This window comes from Gavialis gangeticus, unplaced genomic scaffold, assembly GCF_001723915.1.
Source record: "Gavialis gangeticus isolate Ggan-Ray unplaced genomic scaffold, GavGan_comp1, whole genome shotgun sequence".
NCBI lineage: Eukaryota > Metazoa > Chordata > Crocodylia > Gavialidae > Gavialis > Gavialis gangeticus.
This window is the reverse complement of record NW_017729022.1, coordinates 172,672,488-172,688,492: the sequence shown is the minus strand read 5'-3', so window position 1 is coordinate 172,688,492 and position 16,005 is coordinate 172,672,488. Positions and strand designations below refer to the sequence as shown.

The window sequence follows — 16,005 nt, the reverse complement described above, 5'->3', positions numbered from 1 at the left end:
CTAGACAAGAAAATAAGTGTAGTACCCAAGACCCTGGATATCCACAGTAAGATCTCCCCAACTTCACCTACAGTCATACAAGAATCTTTCTGTTAAATCACTGGCTTACAGTCACCTCACTAAGAGCCTGGAGACCATTTTGAAAATGCAAGATGAGGTGGTAATCATGCACTGATAAATATAAATTATGTGCACAGCTTAATATAGAGCTTAATTTGACAGTGGTTAGGTGACCTCTCTGAAATGAGCGATTGGTCCAGTTAGTGGTAGACAAGTTCCACGTCATAAAAAAGTCATCATCATTGACAATAATGGATACTCCTATCAACTCTATGTGTAAATTTGTCCTGATTTATCTATTCTTACAAAGCATAAATTAGAGATTCTGTGATGGCATAATGGCATCATCTGTTTCAGCAGAGCAACAATTATGAAGATATTTATAAATGTGCCTGATTTCCCCTTCTCTTTGTGCACGTTTCTTCAGACAATGACACCTTTGAATAAAGAAGCATTCATGTGAGATTGAAACTGCTTCTCTCTTTCTATTGCTTTCAACATAGATCCAACTGAAAAATTTCATCTAGCATGAATCATAATCTAAGATTTATAGAAGATGTTCTTATTTTTTCCAACACTGAGCCTTGCAAGGATATATTTGACATGGCTATGTGCTTGCCTTTCTGGTACTGAAGTAATAATAACTAATTTCTGAGTAGGAAACCTGCTGAGAATTCTTCTCACTCTCTCTTTTGGCGAATTCAATAGTAATAAAAAGTGCTGGGTTCACAACCTTGAGACCTGAAGACTATAATTTATTGGCACCTTAGGAAAACTGAAAGATAAGAGATTGAGATACTGAACCTACTCATCCACAGAATAAGGATAGGTGACAGCAGCAGTGTATGTTTCCCTGCCCCCACCATGCCACTGTATAATAGCTCTGACAGAAAATAATTATATTCAAGACCTATTCAGACTGTCTCTTCCCTGGCAGACGACTAACACATGAGCCAATTAGTGCTGAATAACAGGATGAACATTTGTCCATTCTGAACTAGTTTGACAGTAACAAAGATGAGGATTACCCTTGTTTAGTTACCCCTTGATAAGCTAATCCTTAAATTCCTCTCTGTAATGTGGAGAATTTATGTTGTTATGTGAGACTTCAATTTGGAGTATATACCAGGGACATGGAACCACTAAGAAAACACAATTACCCCAAGTAAACACTATAGCCTTGTGTTGGAATATTATTATTCAGAGTTCTTAGAAATTCTAATGAAATATTTTGGACATAGAGAAATGAACTAATCATTGGCAGTTGCCTAAGGACTACTTACCAGGCCCTGATTACAATCAATGTGCAAAGAGAGGACAGTTCCAACCTGTAATAGACATACTTGGTGCTTCAATAAGAGCTTTTTCCAATGCTAAGCAAAGTAATTTTGCGTGGTTGGAAGGAAAATTTTTTATAGAAAAATGTGGAAAAAAACTAGTTTTTTAACAAGAATATATTAGGAAAAAGCTACAGTTCCACAACCAAGATAGAGAGCAACTTTGAACAAAAGCCCATCTTGAGCCAGTGGTGAAATTAAGCCAGCAATTAGAAATTAAACTCTCCTCCAATAGATGATAAATATAAAAATGAGGAATTAGACAATAATAAATTTAGATTAACCATTACATTATAGAGAATAGATAAGGGAAATTAAAGATAACAGGAAATACCATAGCTGGTAGGGCTGAAGAGGATGAAAAGGGAGTCAAGTGTAGTAAGACCAAAGAGATGCTAGCAAGAATATACGCCCATCACCAGATGGAGAGGATAAACATTAATAACAATGCAAGAAAACCAAGATTTTTCAATTAATAGTTTTTTTCCTTCCAAATATAGACCATACAATATGATACATTCATATCATTTGAGGATAATAAAAAGTACAGTTCATTTATAACTAAGAAATATGTTAAACACCATCTACAGAGATCTCTGGTCTCTTAATGCTTATTTCTAAAAAAAATAAAAAATGCTAATATTTTTCCAACATTAAAAAAGGAGTAGGGGAGATAACCCAGTCAATGACTGGACCTTATCATGGCAGGCAAAGACTCTGAAAGGGATTTGAAGATCAATACAAGCTCCTAGTACAAGGTTCTGGTAAAAATGGCAAATACAATGGATGTATAAGTGCTGCTGTTTTTATTGTTGTTACCAAATGTCTAGGAGCCCTTGTCCTGGAAAAGAACCTCATTTTGCTAAATGATATAACAACACACAACAAAAAGACAGTCCCTGTCCCAAACAGTCTACAATCCAAGTGTAAAACAAAAGATAACAGATAAATATGGAAAAGACAGGTGGAGCAGTACAAGGAGAGAGAAGAAGACAATATGTGTTGGTACAATAGGCAGTAGTATCAGTATACCAGTTATCTAATAATTGTTGTAGGCATCACAGCAAAAGAGAACTTTAAGGTAGGATTTTAAGTAGAATGATGAGGTCACTTTGGAAACTCTTTGGGAACTTCTTCCAGGCATGAGGGGCAGCAACAGAGAAAATCCAAGGATTCATGTTTGAAATTTAATAAACAGGTGATACTGGCCAGCATCTGGGTCAATCAGAGGCAGCAGCAGGCATCTCAACAGTGATTAAAAGATCATGAGGGGCCTTAAAATGTAAGGTAACTCACTTATCTGCTGTGATGAAAAAACAGAACCAACAGTGGGATGCAAGGTCAGATCCTTCCTTTCCTCAGAAAGATGCAAAAGTTGAGGGGAGGGACCAAAAACATGATCAAAACAAAAGTATAAAGAATGCTCTCTGCATCAGTATTCTCCATGGATACGAGTGAGATGAGACTGGAATTGTCAAGGCCAGAAATAAGGATGATGTAATCAAGATCTGAAAGTCTGGAAAAGAGTTTAAGCTATGTGGATGGTTGACCTGGGTGTATATTGCACCTCACCATGGAGCCCAAAACCAACATGACAAAGTCTATTAAAAATGTGTAATGCTGGCCTGAAATAGAATGAAAGCAGTGAAAAGTCAATGAGACAAAAATCTGTCCTGACCTGCAAGCAAGCAGCTCTCATTGGCTCTGATAACATTCACATGTTATTCTCAGCGCAGGTTGGTCCACTGAGATTTGACAGCATATGACAAGTAAAGGCAAGAGCTGACACAAACTAAAAGAATTTTTTTGCCTATTAGTGCTTGAGTTTAACTCATGGGTTCTTTTTCAAAAGCCTGGTGACATGACTAACACTGTAAGACAGTTAAATTACTAAATTATGGTACGCTAGGGTCCTGACCTCAGGGGTTTCCTGATAAACAGAGGAGTAACAAGTTTCAGCTCTTGCTTCAAACAATATTATAATACAAGGGTGTCAAAGGTATGGCCTGCAGACTGAATCTGGTACACGGAGCCCCCTCATCTAGCCCACAGTGCTGCCCCAGGCTCTGTGTTGACCCACATGCCTCCAAGCCAGCCCCATGCCTCCAGACCAGGACACCTGCTGCAGGCAGTACCCACTCAGGCCAGTTCAGGACTATGCCACAGCACACATCCTAGGACCTGGGCTGTACACCGCACCCATCAATACCACATAGGGACTCCCTCCTCCCTCCCTGCTGTTTAGGGAAAGTAAATCTCCAGAAAAAAATTAGATACAGTAGGGAAAACAAGATCATAACAGCTTCAAAACTGCAAAATTCAGTCCCTGGAATAATGCCAGGAGATAATAAAGGCTAAAGGTATCAGCTGACTCACTGCTCCAGACACCCAAAGCGGACTAGGCAGTCAAAGGAAAAGTGTCTCCTTAGAACAAACTCTCAAATCATCTGCTTTCTCAAGGATTGAGGTGAGCTGTACTTAGGATATATCAATAAAAAATTAACTATGCTAATTAACTATGCTAAAATCAGAGAGTGTTACTGGAGAGACACATAACACATTCTGAAGAAGAGCCAAATAAGAAACTTTGGTTCCAAGTCTGGATCTGAACTTTCACCTTTTTCTGAAATCAGTGGACTAGTAGAAGTTTCCTAAAGAGGCAATTATTTATGCTTTATCATCTCAGCTGCACATTAAGGAGGGGATTCATGGTAATCGTCATTCACATTCTGATCAACGATGGTTAGGACCCAGCTTTGGATCTGTAGCTGATGCATTTTCAAAATTGTTGGGTTAGAAACAACAAATAATTTCATTTTCAGCCACACATATCCAATTCTATGATCTAATGGAAAATCTAAAAAACATTTATAAAGGTTACAACCCTAAAAGCAGCAAACTTAGAATGCAAGTATCCACTTGTATGAGTACTAAATGATACAAATTTTAAATCATGGGGGTTACAGGACAGTCCAGGGTTGCAGAAAACATTTTGCAGCTTCTCCCCTCACCACAAGATATCTGTCTTTTTGGCATAAAGAGAGTAACCTGCACTACAGTAAAGTAATGATTATGTAGGTGGTTACAGTTTATTGAGGTCCCAACATACTTTACAGTATGGCTCACTGATGTTCACTATCACTTGGTTGAAACACAGCAACTATTTAACAGTTAATAGCTATGTAAATAATTTAGAGCAAGAAGGAAAGAACAGCTTGTCCCACTGAAACTTCCTAAGATAGTTTTTATGCCTACAACTGGTCTGGGGATTCATTTAATGACTCACTGAGAAAGGTAATCTCCTTTACTATCAGTGTTCTCTGACAAACATTCATAGAAAATTAGGGTTGGAAGGGACCGCAGGAGGTCATCTAGTCCAACCCCCTGCTCAAAGCAGGACCACCCCAACTAGATTATCCCAGCCAAGGCTTTGTCTAGCCAGGTCTTAAAAACCTGCAAGGATGGAGACTCCACAACCTCTCTGGGAAACCTGTTCCAGTGCTTCACCACCTACCTAGTTTGAAAATTCTTCCTAATATCTAACCTAAACTTCCCTTGCTGCAACTTGAGACCATTGCTTCTTGTTCTGTCATCTGCCAACAATAAGAATACTCTAGCTCCTCTTTTGAACTCCCCTTCAGGGAGTTGAAAGCTGCTTTAAATCCCATCTCAGTCTTCTCTTCTCTATACTAAATAAGTGCAGTTCCCTCAGCCTATCTTCATAAGTCATGTGCCCCACCCCCCTCACCATTCTCCTTGCCCTCTGCTCGACTTTCTCCAACTTGTCCACATCCTTTCTGTAGGGGGGGGCCCAAAACTGGACACAGTACTCCAGATGTGGTCTCACCAGTGCTGAATAGAAGGGAATAATCACTTTACTTGAACTGCTGGCAACAATCCTAGCAATGCAGCCCAGTATACAATTAGCCTTCTTGGCAACAAGGGCACACTGTTGGCTCATATTCAACTTATTGTCCACTGTAAACCCGAGGTCTTTTTCTGTAGAGCTGCTGCCCAGCCAGGCAGCCCCCAGCCTGTAGCGGTGCATGGGATTGTTCTGTCTTAAGTGCAGGACTTTGCACCTGTCCTTGTTCAACTCATGAGGTTTGTTTTGGCCCAATCCTCCAATTTGTCTAGGTCACTCTGAATCCTAGCTCTACCCCCTCGTGTATCTGTTATTCCCCTCAGCCTGGTGTCATCTTCAAACTTGATGAGGGTGCACTCTATGCCATCTTCCAGGTCATTGATGAAAATACTGAATAAAACCAGCCCCAGGACCAACCCCTGGGGCACTCCACTTGATACCGGCTGCCAACTAGACATCAAGCCATTGATTAGTACCCTTTCAGCCCAATGATCCAGCCAGTTTTCTATCCACCTTACAGTCCATTCATCCAGCCCTTAGCTTGCCTGTTGTGGGAGAACATATCAAGGTATACCTCATCCACTGGTCTCCCCACATCCATAGAGACAGTCATCTAATCACAGAAGGCAATCAGGATGGTCAGGGATGATTTGCCTTGGTGAATCCATGCTGACTGTTCCTAATCACCTTCAAGTACTTAGAAATGGATTCCTTGAGGATCTGCTCTATAATTTTTCCAGCGACTGAGAGGAACCAAGGACAGAGCAATATTAATTTTCTAAAATTTTTAGGGGCCCCGGGGTCCAGATAGAATGACCATATGTTGCCCACCCCTGGATTGGGTGCTTTAGCAGGGCTTTTTGGTGGTTTTATGTAACAGCTGATTGAATCAACTATTAGACAAAAATATGAAAAAGCTCTGCTGAAGTGCCTGCTCTATACAAATACTGCAGAGTAAAGTGATGTTTTGTTTTTTTTCACATCTGTCAGCTCCTGTCTAAGTGCCACTTAACTGTCCAAGGCCACTGTGAAACATTAATTTAATGGCATGATGGGATCCGATTCCTAATCCCAACAACTGTGTGCTTTGCAGTGTCCCATGTGCATGGCAGGACATGAGATTTTTGAAATCAGGGATAAAAATTGGTCAGACTGAAATCATGTGACTGCCGGCACAGGGAGCCTTGCAACTTGTCAGCAAGAATGGACCACAGTCATGAGCTACACATACACCAGCAAGCTGAAAGCCACACATGATGCAGCAGAAGCTAATAGGCTTCCTCCACCCAGGAAGTCTGAACCCACACACTGGGCAGGCAGAGGGAGCCAGTAGGCTGCTTGGCATGAAGGCTTAATCTTGCCAGGTGGGGGAAGCTAATTAGCTAACCCCATCTGGCACATATAACCCCACCTGACACATATAACCCTACATGTAGGGCTGCTTGGCTCACGGTTTTAAACACTCCAGGTAACAGGTGGAGAGTCACTAGCTCCACAGTGCACGTTCAGTTTAAAACACCATACAAACCAGCCACAAATATGTTCCACATTAAAATGAAGTGTGGAACAGCTTTGTGGCTTTTGCCATTTTATGGTGTTATAAATTGGTTGAATGTGCAACATATTACTGTTAAGTGCATGAAAAATACAGCATCTGGCAGGGACCTAAAGGACAGACACATAAATGGTACTTACTGCAGCTTACACATTTTCAGTCCTATTTCTATCTTTACAACTATGCTTGTACTTCTGAGCACACCACTGTGAACTAGTCATAAAGTCCAGATCACATCACTTACTGTTACCTAGCATCACACTCTTTTGTTTCATTAAAACATAAAGGAGACATCTGATCCAAGAAATAAGATGTTTCCATCTGTACAATGTTGTCCTTGCCCTTAATGTATTTAAAACATAAATAAAATGTTGATTGTTACGTCATGATAAGGCAAGTTATGTTATATTATATACTGACACATCGTGAAAAATATACAAAGATAAATAAAGGCATAAAAATATTGTAAAAAATAAACATAAAATGACGTAAAAATTCTAACTGGTTCTAAAATGAACATTTCTGAAACATATTTGTCATTTCAGGAAACTTGATTTTGGTGGAAAATTTCATAGCAAGCAATAGGATTTTGTGGGTAGAACCCATTTAATAAACATGGCACTTTCCAACAAAAATTGACTTTCACCAACATTTTCCAGGCAACTTTAATAATTATACACACATATAAGCATTACGATTCTTGTATAAGGGGTAAGATTAATAATAAGCATCGGATGCTGCCACACAATCTCTATTTACTTTTCTCCTACAAACGGGTTAACTCTTGGATTTCTAAGTAGGTGTGAGGGGTGGATAGCCATGTTTGTCTGAAATCAGGCAAGGGGTAGGGTAGAATGGACCTTTAGGGTGTATCCAGATGAGTGCGCACATGTGATATGTGGCATCGCATACCAGGGACAGCACACATGGCGACAGCATGAGCTGCCTAAAACCAGAGCCTGGCTGGCTGGGACCAGACTCTGGCTGCCAGACAGACTACCTGCTGCCAGATCGCCACCACTGGAGCCCAGGGAGGCCCCCAAGACCTCAGGTAAGGGTGCTGGCCCCAGATCCCCCACCCCACCCCAGGCAACTTGCAGTGGGCCAGAGCACACATGCACGAGCATTCCCCAGGAATAAGTAGCAGCGGCATAACTACGTGCTGTTATTTGTCCCCAGGGAAACGCACATGCACGCTCATCTGGACATGCCCTTAGGGACTAACTGGTTCAGAGAAGTATGAGCTTTCATAGGCAACAATTTACTTCATCAGAAATCATGAATGGCCCACTCAAGTAGGCCATTCTCCCTAGCTGGGGTTCAGGAGGTTTATCTTCTAATTCCTACCAGTAAAAAACAACAACTTTTTTTAAAAAAATTCTGAAACCTACTTCCTAGCAATCTAGAAAATTCTGCTGTGCTAATCTCATACATCCTCAGCAGTAAAGCCCTGCTAGAGCTGAGGACAAGTAACAAGACCTGTATAAGTAGTATCAAGAGCTTTAGCGATGGACTACTCCTAATACTACCAAAATAAAAAGAAAGAAAATCAGGTTACTGCATTTTTTTTTTATGAACAACATGCACCTTTTCCCCAAAAATCATCCCCCCAAAATTAGAGTGCATATATTAGGTGGGAAAGGTTTTTTCTTTGCTGGAAAAGAAGCAAGCCTGGAGAAACTGTGCATGCCACTGAGTGGCCAAGATGGCAGCCACTTGTCTGGCTCAGCAAGCTGAAGGGGCAGAGTCCTGTGTCAACGTCGTCACATGGCTATTGACTTATCACTGTAGCGTATGCCTGAAGCTGCAAATGAGCTGCTGGTAGTATCTTGATGAGGCTTGTGATGTGGAAACCATATTTTATTTACAGGAACTTACCTAAAAAAAACCCTCACACTGAAGAGCTAACAGTTTTGGTACTGCCCTTGCAAGGGTTTGGGGTGTAACCTTGTGTGACAGAGTATCCAAGAAATGTGGCATCCCAGGAGACCCTCTGGATGAGACAGCTGGAAGCAGGAACTTCGTGCCACATCATAAAGTTGCTGATACCTGCTGCCTCACCTGGAGTATCTCCTGGTATGTAACACTTCATATACTCTGTTTTTCCAGAAGGACTTTCTCTATGTCACACAACTGGTCATGATCCTGGAACGATCTCTTTTTCTACATTCTGCCTTCAAAAGACAAGGTCAAGTTTTATTTGGGTGCATACTGTATGCAAGAAAATACAGTAATATTTACTTTGGCTTCTCTCAGAAATCCAGTGAGCTCAGCTTCCTTTAGGGTATATGGGTATGGGAATGCACAGTGCTGTTGTGGATTTAATCAGTAACGGACTCCAGAAACAGAGTGCTCTACATTTGCTGCTGAGTCCTGAAAAATAACAAGTGTCCCTGGCAAGGAAACACAGCAGGAATTTCATCTGCAGACTATTCAGAAAGCAGGGAAATCAGCTCTGCAAGCCAAGCTGTAGCCAAAGAGATAAGAAAAGCTGCTTGTAAGCAACCAACTTCACTGCATCTTAGAGGCTTCAGTTTGATTAGGGACTGTATGAGCTGGGAAGTTTGACACAGCTCTAATCTCTTTTCTTGCATCAGTCACACTGCTGGAATTTACACATGGCAGGTTAAGGCTTAATTCTCTGAATGGCAGGTGTGATTTTATAAATAGTTATGGAGTGATTGTTCATGTCTACAATTTTATTTATTATACAGGGATTGAATAAAGCTTTACAGTAATGAATAATTTTATAGAAACAATTTTGCATGATTCAGTACCTGCAACCTCTTATTTTCTTGTTAAAGAATCACTGAAATTGGATTTTAAGACAAAAGTTCAGATTTAGAAAAATGGTTTAGAAAATGTGTTGGACAACTCCCAGACCTATCTGGTGTCCATAGAGGCTTCATGTATTGGATATGTTTGGTCAGACAGGAACCCACTACTGCACCTAATGCATATTGGATAAAGTGGTAGAACTTGGTGCTTTTCAATTGGTGATATCAAGATTCTAGTTCTAGCTTCCTAAGGGTGTATGTGTGATTCAGGTATTGATAGCCTTTTTGCAGCACATGGATTCATAATAAAATATGGGCAAAGATGGGAAAAATACATGCCTATTATAATTCTACAGGATAAAATTATAGGCACAAATTTGGACTATTCATTTTAAACCTTACCAAAGTTTGTAATATGTTGTAATTCTTTATTTGCATATTGTTCTGGTGGTTGAAGTACACAACTCCAGTTGCAGTCTGTTGTCACCGCATCAGAGAATCAGCCATTAATCCTTAATGATCTTACCTTTTTGGGTTGCTTTTAGCCCAGCAGGTACCCTAATTTCTGTAACAGCATTTCCTCTTTAGCCAAATAAATGATAAATGTATTAGCTAATACCTCAATATGTTTTTGGGTGTCTCAGGCCTTGCTTTTCTCTATGGAGTGCCAGCTATAAACTTGCTCTCAATGCTTGAAGTTATCATACCAGGGCATATTTGCATCTCAATTATATTTAAAGTGAGTCTTAGATCCCTTCAGAAATCATGCTTCCTGGATCATTGAAGCAAGTGCAAGACACAAAGCAAAATAATTTGCGGTAGTCTTTACGGTGTCAAATATAATTTCACTGGAAATCAGCCCTCCTGACGTCCTGTTGTTATGAAGAGCTTTACTCTCCCCTCTTAGAAAATGACAGACAGCTGTTTCCCAAGCGTGATTATTCAGAATCCTCAAGAATGGATGAGGAGACAGCCTCACAAGCCACAGAATTTCATCCTTGAATATTTCTTCACCTTAATTCCTTACCAATGTTTTTAGCTAAATATCTTCTGTAAAAACAAATTAAAAAAAACCCAAAAAGACTGTGTTTCAGCAATATCCTCCGGTGTAACTCAGAGGTTCCCTGAGCTGCCATATTGAAAAGTTAGCTTCAATGAATATCCACAGGACAACAGCTAAAAAAAGTGTGTATGCATGCATGTATGTTTGTATTTGTATACGTGCGCCCATGTTTGAAGGGCGGGCAAGATTGAAGGCATTCCTTCCCCCAAAAAACTTTCTTGAACAACACTATATGTAAAATAATGAATTTATGCCCTTTATGAATAATTATTAAAAATAATGGCTTGTAATTATAAATCTCTTTCAAGGATCTCACAGCATTTTACACAAGTAGCAAAAAATATAGGCTCTGTTTTACATACATGGAAAATGAGGCATGAAAAGTCAATTGATTTGCCAACTGTCTCATTGAATCAATGGCAGAAAAGTCAATAGAGCTCATGTCTCCTGATGGACAACTGCAAGAGCATTCTGCTCCATGTTCCTCAGTGTCAGAAGTGCTCTGGGGATCAGAACTCAGCTCAGCTCTCCAAATGACTACTGTATGTCTTTGTTGTGGCAGCAGAAAACACAATCACATGAGGAAACAGCCCACTCACTCACTCCCACTCAGCCTCTGTCAACCCTGGAAATGAGGTGGTGAGGTCACCCTCCCAGATGGCCCTAGTAACATGCTCAATACCTAGGTTTCTGAGTGCAAGAGCAGTGACAGGAGACACCTCCAGAGTGTCCTCACCTCATCATTTTCTGGCACTTGCAGAGGAGAAGGGAATGGGCAGGGTTTGTTTTCTGAGCAGAATGATTGAGTACTCTGCTGCCACAGTACTCTTAGACTTTGGGACATATCCCTTGAGATTCGTTTCTGACCCCTTCCACTCTGACCTCAGTGGAAGTTGAGGGTGAGATGTGATGACATATGAAGTGCATTGAAAAGTTCATTAACAGAAGTACAAAGTATTCATTATATCTGACTCCAAAAATGAAAGATTTTTCTTAACTGAAAACTAATGTGCTATTTTTTAAAATGAGCCACTGTTTACAGAGGTGCAAGATATAGATTCTGTGCTCTGGGCATCAGGTGGTAGTAGCAGCTCCAGAGGCTGGGTTGGCAGCAGTAGAAGCAGCTGCCAGTATTATGCCCCCTCTAAGTGAACACCAAGATTGGAGCCCTAGTTACACTACAGACTGTCTAAACAGATATGCACAAAAGTTTTATTCCCCATTTTAAATTTTGATAGCACTGGAAGGATATAAAAAAGATGCAGAAAGCCGGAGCATCTTGCTTGCCTGAACAACATGGAAGACAAAACCAGAACAGATCCAAAAATGAAAGAAGGATGAAGAGGTGAGGAAGACAACTACATTTTTGGCTTTTTGTTATTTCATTTTTATATTCCTGTTAGACAGTAATCACTGATGTCCTACACTGGTGTCTTACTGCTTCCTCATGTTTTCAAGGAATTAGTTATATCACTATAATTCCTCATGTGGACACTTATTCCAGAATTAGAGTGTCCATGCAGGACATTATACCAGTTTAGCAATAATTGCATAATTGTACTGGTTTACTTATGCTGCTGAATTTTACTTTGTAGACAACATTATATGAATATACAAGACTTATGTGCAACCTCAGCTATAAGAAGTCAGAATTCCAAGCATATGGACAAGGGCAGGGCAAACTCCTAAGGGCAATTATGTGGCAGTCACCCATAACAACCCTTCTGTTGGCCTAGAAAAGAAGAACTCTTGTTGGAAATGTATAAAAGATCTGTTTAAAATGAATGCATTGCAAGTAAAAGAATTAGGCATTTGCAATTAAAGGCTTTGCGATTAAAAGAATGTATTGCACCGGTACAGGCTGGGCACTGACTGGCTAAGCAGCAGCTCTACAGAAAAGGACCTGGAGGTTGCAGTGGACCATAAGCTAAACATGAGCCAGCAGTGTGCCCTCGTTGCCAGAAAGCTAACAACTTACTGGGCTGCATTAGTGGGAGCGTTGCCAGCAGATCAAGGAAAGTGATTATTCCCATCTATTCTGCACTGGTGAAGCCACATCTGGAATACCCCCTCCCAGGCCCCCAATACAGAAAGGATGTAGACAAATTGGAGAACGTCCAGCAGAGGGCAATGAAAAAGGTTAGAGGGCTGGGGGACATAACTGAGGAGGAGAGGCTGAGGAAACTGGGCTTATTTAGTCTGGAGAAGAGAAGACTGAGAGGAGAATGGAATAGCAGCCTTCAGCTACTTGAAGGGTGGTTCCAAAGAGGATGGAACTAGATTGTTTGTAGTATTGGCAGATGACAGAACAAGGAGAAATGATCTCAAGTTGCAGTAAGGGAAGTTTAGGTTAGATATTAGGAACTAGATATTAGGAACTTTCACACTAGGAGGGTAGTAAAGCACTGCAACAGGTTACCCTGGGAGGCTGTGGAATCTCCTTCCTTACAGGTTTTTAAGAACAGGCCAGAAAAAGGCTTGGCTGGGATGATATAATTGAGGCTGGTCCTGCTTTTGAGCAGGAGTTTGGACTAGACGACTTCCTGGGGTCCCTGTAAACCCTAATTTTCTACGATTCTATGTGCGTTTTTACACCTGCTCCGGGGGTGGGGAGGTGCTTTAACAAGACTGGCTCTGAGAGCCGCTCTAATTAAAGTGCCTGTAGTGTCTTGCGTATTCATCATCCCATGCTTCAAAATGGCAGTGGGGGCAGTTTAACTAAAGCTTGTTTGATGAGCTTCAATTAAAGTGCCCCTCTTCACCTTTTTGAATTGTGGGGATGCTGAATACATGAGACGCTGGAGCGGGCTAATTAATCAATCAAGTCTGCTCCAATGCACTGTAATTACAGTACATCACAGTGGTGTCTCTGCATGTGTACAGGCACCCTATTATTCTAAGTACTTTGAGGTTAAACTTACTATCTCAATTTTTTTTTATTATTATTGTTAATTACATTATAGGCAATGCCTTAAAAAAGCAACCAGATTTCTGCAGTTAAAGGATTCTGCACTCGCTTGTTGTTATTGGTTGTGGCAAAGCCACTGAGAGCTTTCCAGCATTGTAATATTCTGTTGAGAACATGATGTTCCCAGATGGCTTAGTTGACAAGCATCAATTGACAGATTTTTGCAACTGCTGTGAAAAGACCTTTTTAAAACCATCTCACCCAATGGCAATAAGAAGAGGTTTCACTGGCTGATACAGGACATGAAGACATTCCACCTTCTCAGTCATGGATACTTTGGTTATCCAGACAGCCATCAAAACTGGTGCATTGCAATCTTCTCTTACAGAGCAGGACAAAGAAGATGCCACTAGACAACAAATCCATAAGGCAAGATTCAGAAATTTTCTATGCCTGTACCATAGCTTTAAAACCACTTGTGGATTTTCAGACAGCACTACATGATATTCAGCTGGGAAAATCAATTGTGCACAAATAAACTGCTGTTAATGATAGAAATGAAAACAAACAAATGATGCAGAACAGTTGCTGCAAAGGTATCTACATGGAGCCTGTCCCTAAATAGTTTTAATTACTGTAGCTGCAACCAAACCATTTTGCAAAATATATTTCAGGTGGAAGATACATTTCTGAAGTCAGACCAGACTTTCGGGGTTGTTTTTTTTATTTTTATGTTTTTATTTTTTTATTGGAAGTGTTGCATCATTTTGTTGTCACAGTTCTTTCTTTCTTTTTAGACTGAGGGCAGGGCTTGCAGGCCAAAGCCCTAGGCTCTGTGTGTTGTACCTGGGCCTGTGTGTGGGCAGTATTTTATTACTTCGTTGGGTTGTTACCCCCTTTTCCCCTTAATAAACCTTCATAAAAGTCTTTCTTTCTTTCTTATTCTATTTTTAGAAACTTCCTATTTCTGCATACTACACAGAGAAGTCAACATTTTCTTATAGAAAATGCCATTACACAATGAATCAAACATATCCCTGGAGTATCAACTCTTCTTAATGGATCACAGGCAAGTTACTAACTACACACAGAAAAGCCAATGCAATATATTATTAGCTCGTTAAGTGACAACCAAAGATGAGTGAATTCACCTGTTAGTTTCAGATGGGGATAACATTTCTGGGGGTGAGTGTGAGGGGCTTTTGTCCAATAGTTCAGTGATGGAAGCACTCACCCAGGATGTCAGAGACCAAGGTTCAGTTTTGTCTTCTACCTGAAAGGATCTGAAGCCCATATCTCCAACTACCCAAAACATTTGCCTATAGGCTATTATGGGTGGGGAAAGCATTCTTACTCAATTAAAGTATTTGGCAAGATTTAAAAAAATGAATGAGTTTTATCAGAACCAATTTTTTGCTCAATTTTTTGGTTTGGCAGCTGAATTATTCACACAACACTAGTGACAGCACATTACCATCCCATGCTGGAAAAGCCATGACTTGTTACTTATACTGATTTAATCTGACATTTGAATACCACAAATGACACCAGGGTTGTCTTCCAAATAAACCCATCACAGGATGGATTCCCGGTGACAGCTTTATGATCAGTGAACTAGCAAAGAGTATCTCATCTTATTCACCACAAACAAACTCCTTCACCCAAGTTTTCTTCACTCCTGGCCTGACAAGACCAGAACTAACGCTGGACCTGAACCATATCCCCAAACCTCTTGAATGAGGAGAAGTTTCAAATGCAGATCCAAACTTTGAAGTTGGTCCTGGTCTTCATAAAAGACCAAATTAGAAACTCACCTTCCAATGACCCCATACTATGGGAAAGTTTGGATTTGAATTTCATTGCTCAGGCATCTAACAGACAGTTGACCCAAATGGACATTGAGATCCATTACATGGAAGGGACTTCACCATTGATGAGACTCCCCCAGGGAGGAAGTTTTCACCGCAGCCACATTGTTGAGGGGAACAGCTGTTTAGTCAAGCTAAGAGAGGGAGGGCTCTCCACTGCTTCTGCATAAGAGGGGGAGGTACACTACCCTGTGCTCCCTTTATTTTAAAACCCAGACCTAGATCAGGAGACTGCAACCACAAATAACTGAGATTTATCACCTGCATGTCTTTGTGTCACAGATTTGAGAGGATGACACACTTTATTGCTCATGTAGGCTGAGTGGTATGTTACCCAACTTCTCACATGCAAAAGGAGTCATAGATTCATAGATTAAGGGTCGGAAGGGACCTAGTAGATCTTCTAGCCCGACCCCCCGCCAGGGCGGGAGAACAACAAAAAACCCCAAAAAGAGAAACGGGACTCAAACGAGTCCAGCCAGGTAGGCATCCAGCCTCTTCTTAAAGACCCCCAGGGTAGGGGCCAGCACCACTTCCCTTGGAAGTTGGTTCCAGCTCCTAGCCGCCCTAAC

At 40.8% G+C, this 16,005-nt stretch overlaps 1 protein-coding gene across 2 annotated transcripts in view; it reads right to left on the bottom strand.

The window, feature by feature from the left end:
• The window catches only part of CNIH3 (cornichon family AMPA receptor auxiliary protein 3), a 194,658-nt gene that overhangs the window by 150,972 nt on the left and 27,681 nt on the right, over positions 1-16,005 (bottom strand). Inside the window, exon 2 of one of the 2 annotated variants that reach the window (XM_019516519.1) lies at positions 13,827-13,974. The exons of the other annotated variant lie outside the window; for it this stretch is intronic. Coding sequence (XP_019372064.1) covers positions 13,827-13,877 — 51 coding nt within the window. The 5' untranslated portion in view covers positions 13,878-13,974. The remainder of the gene's footprint in view (positions 1-13,826; positions 13,975-16,005) is intronic. 2 annotated transcript variants of the gene reach the window in all.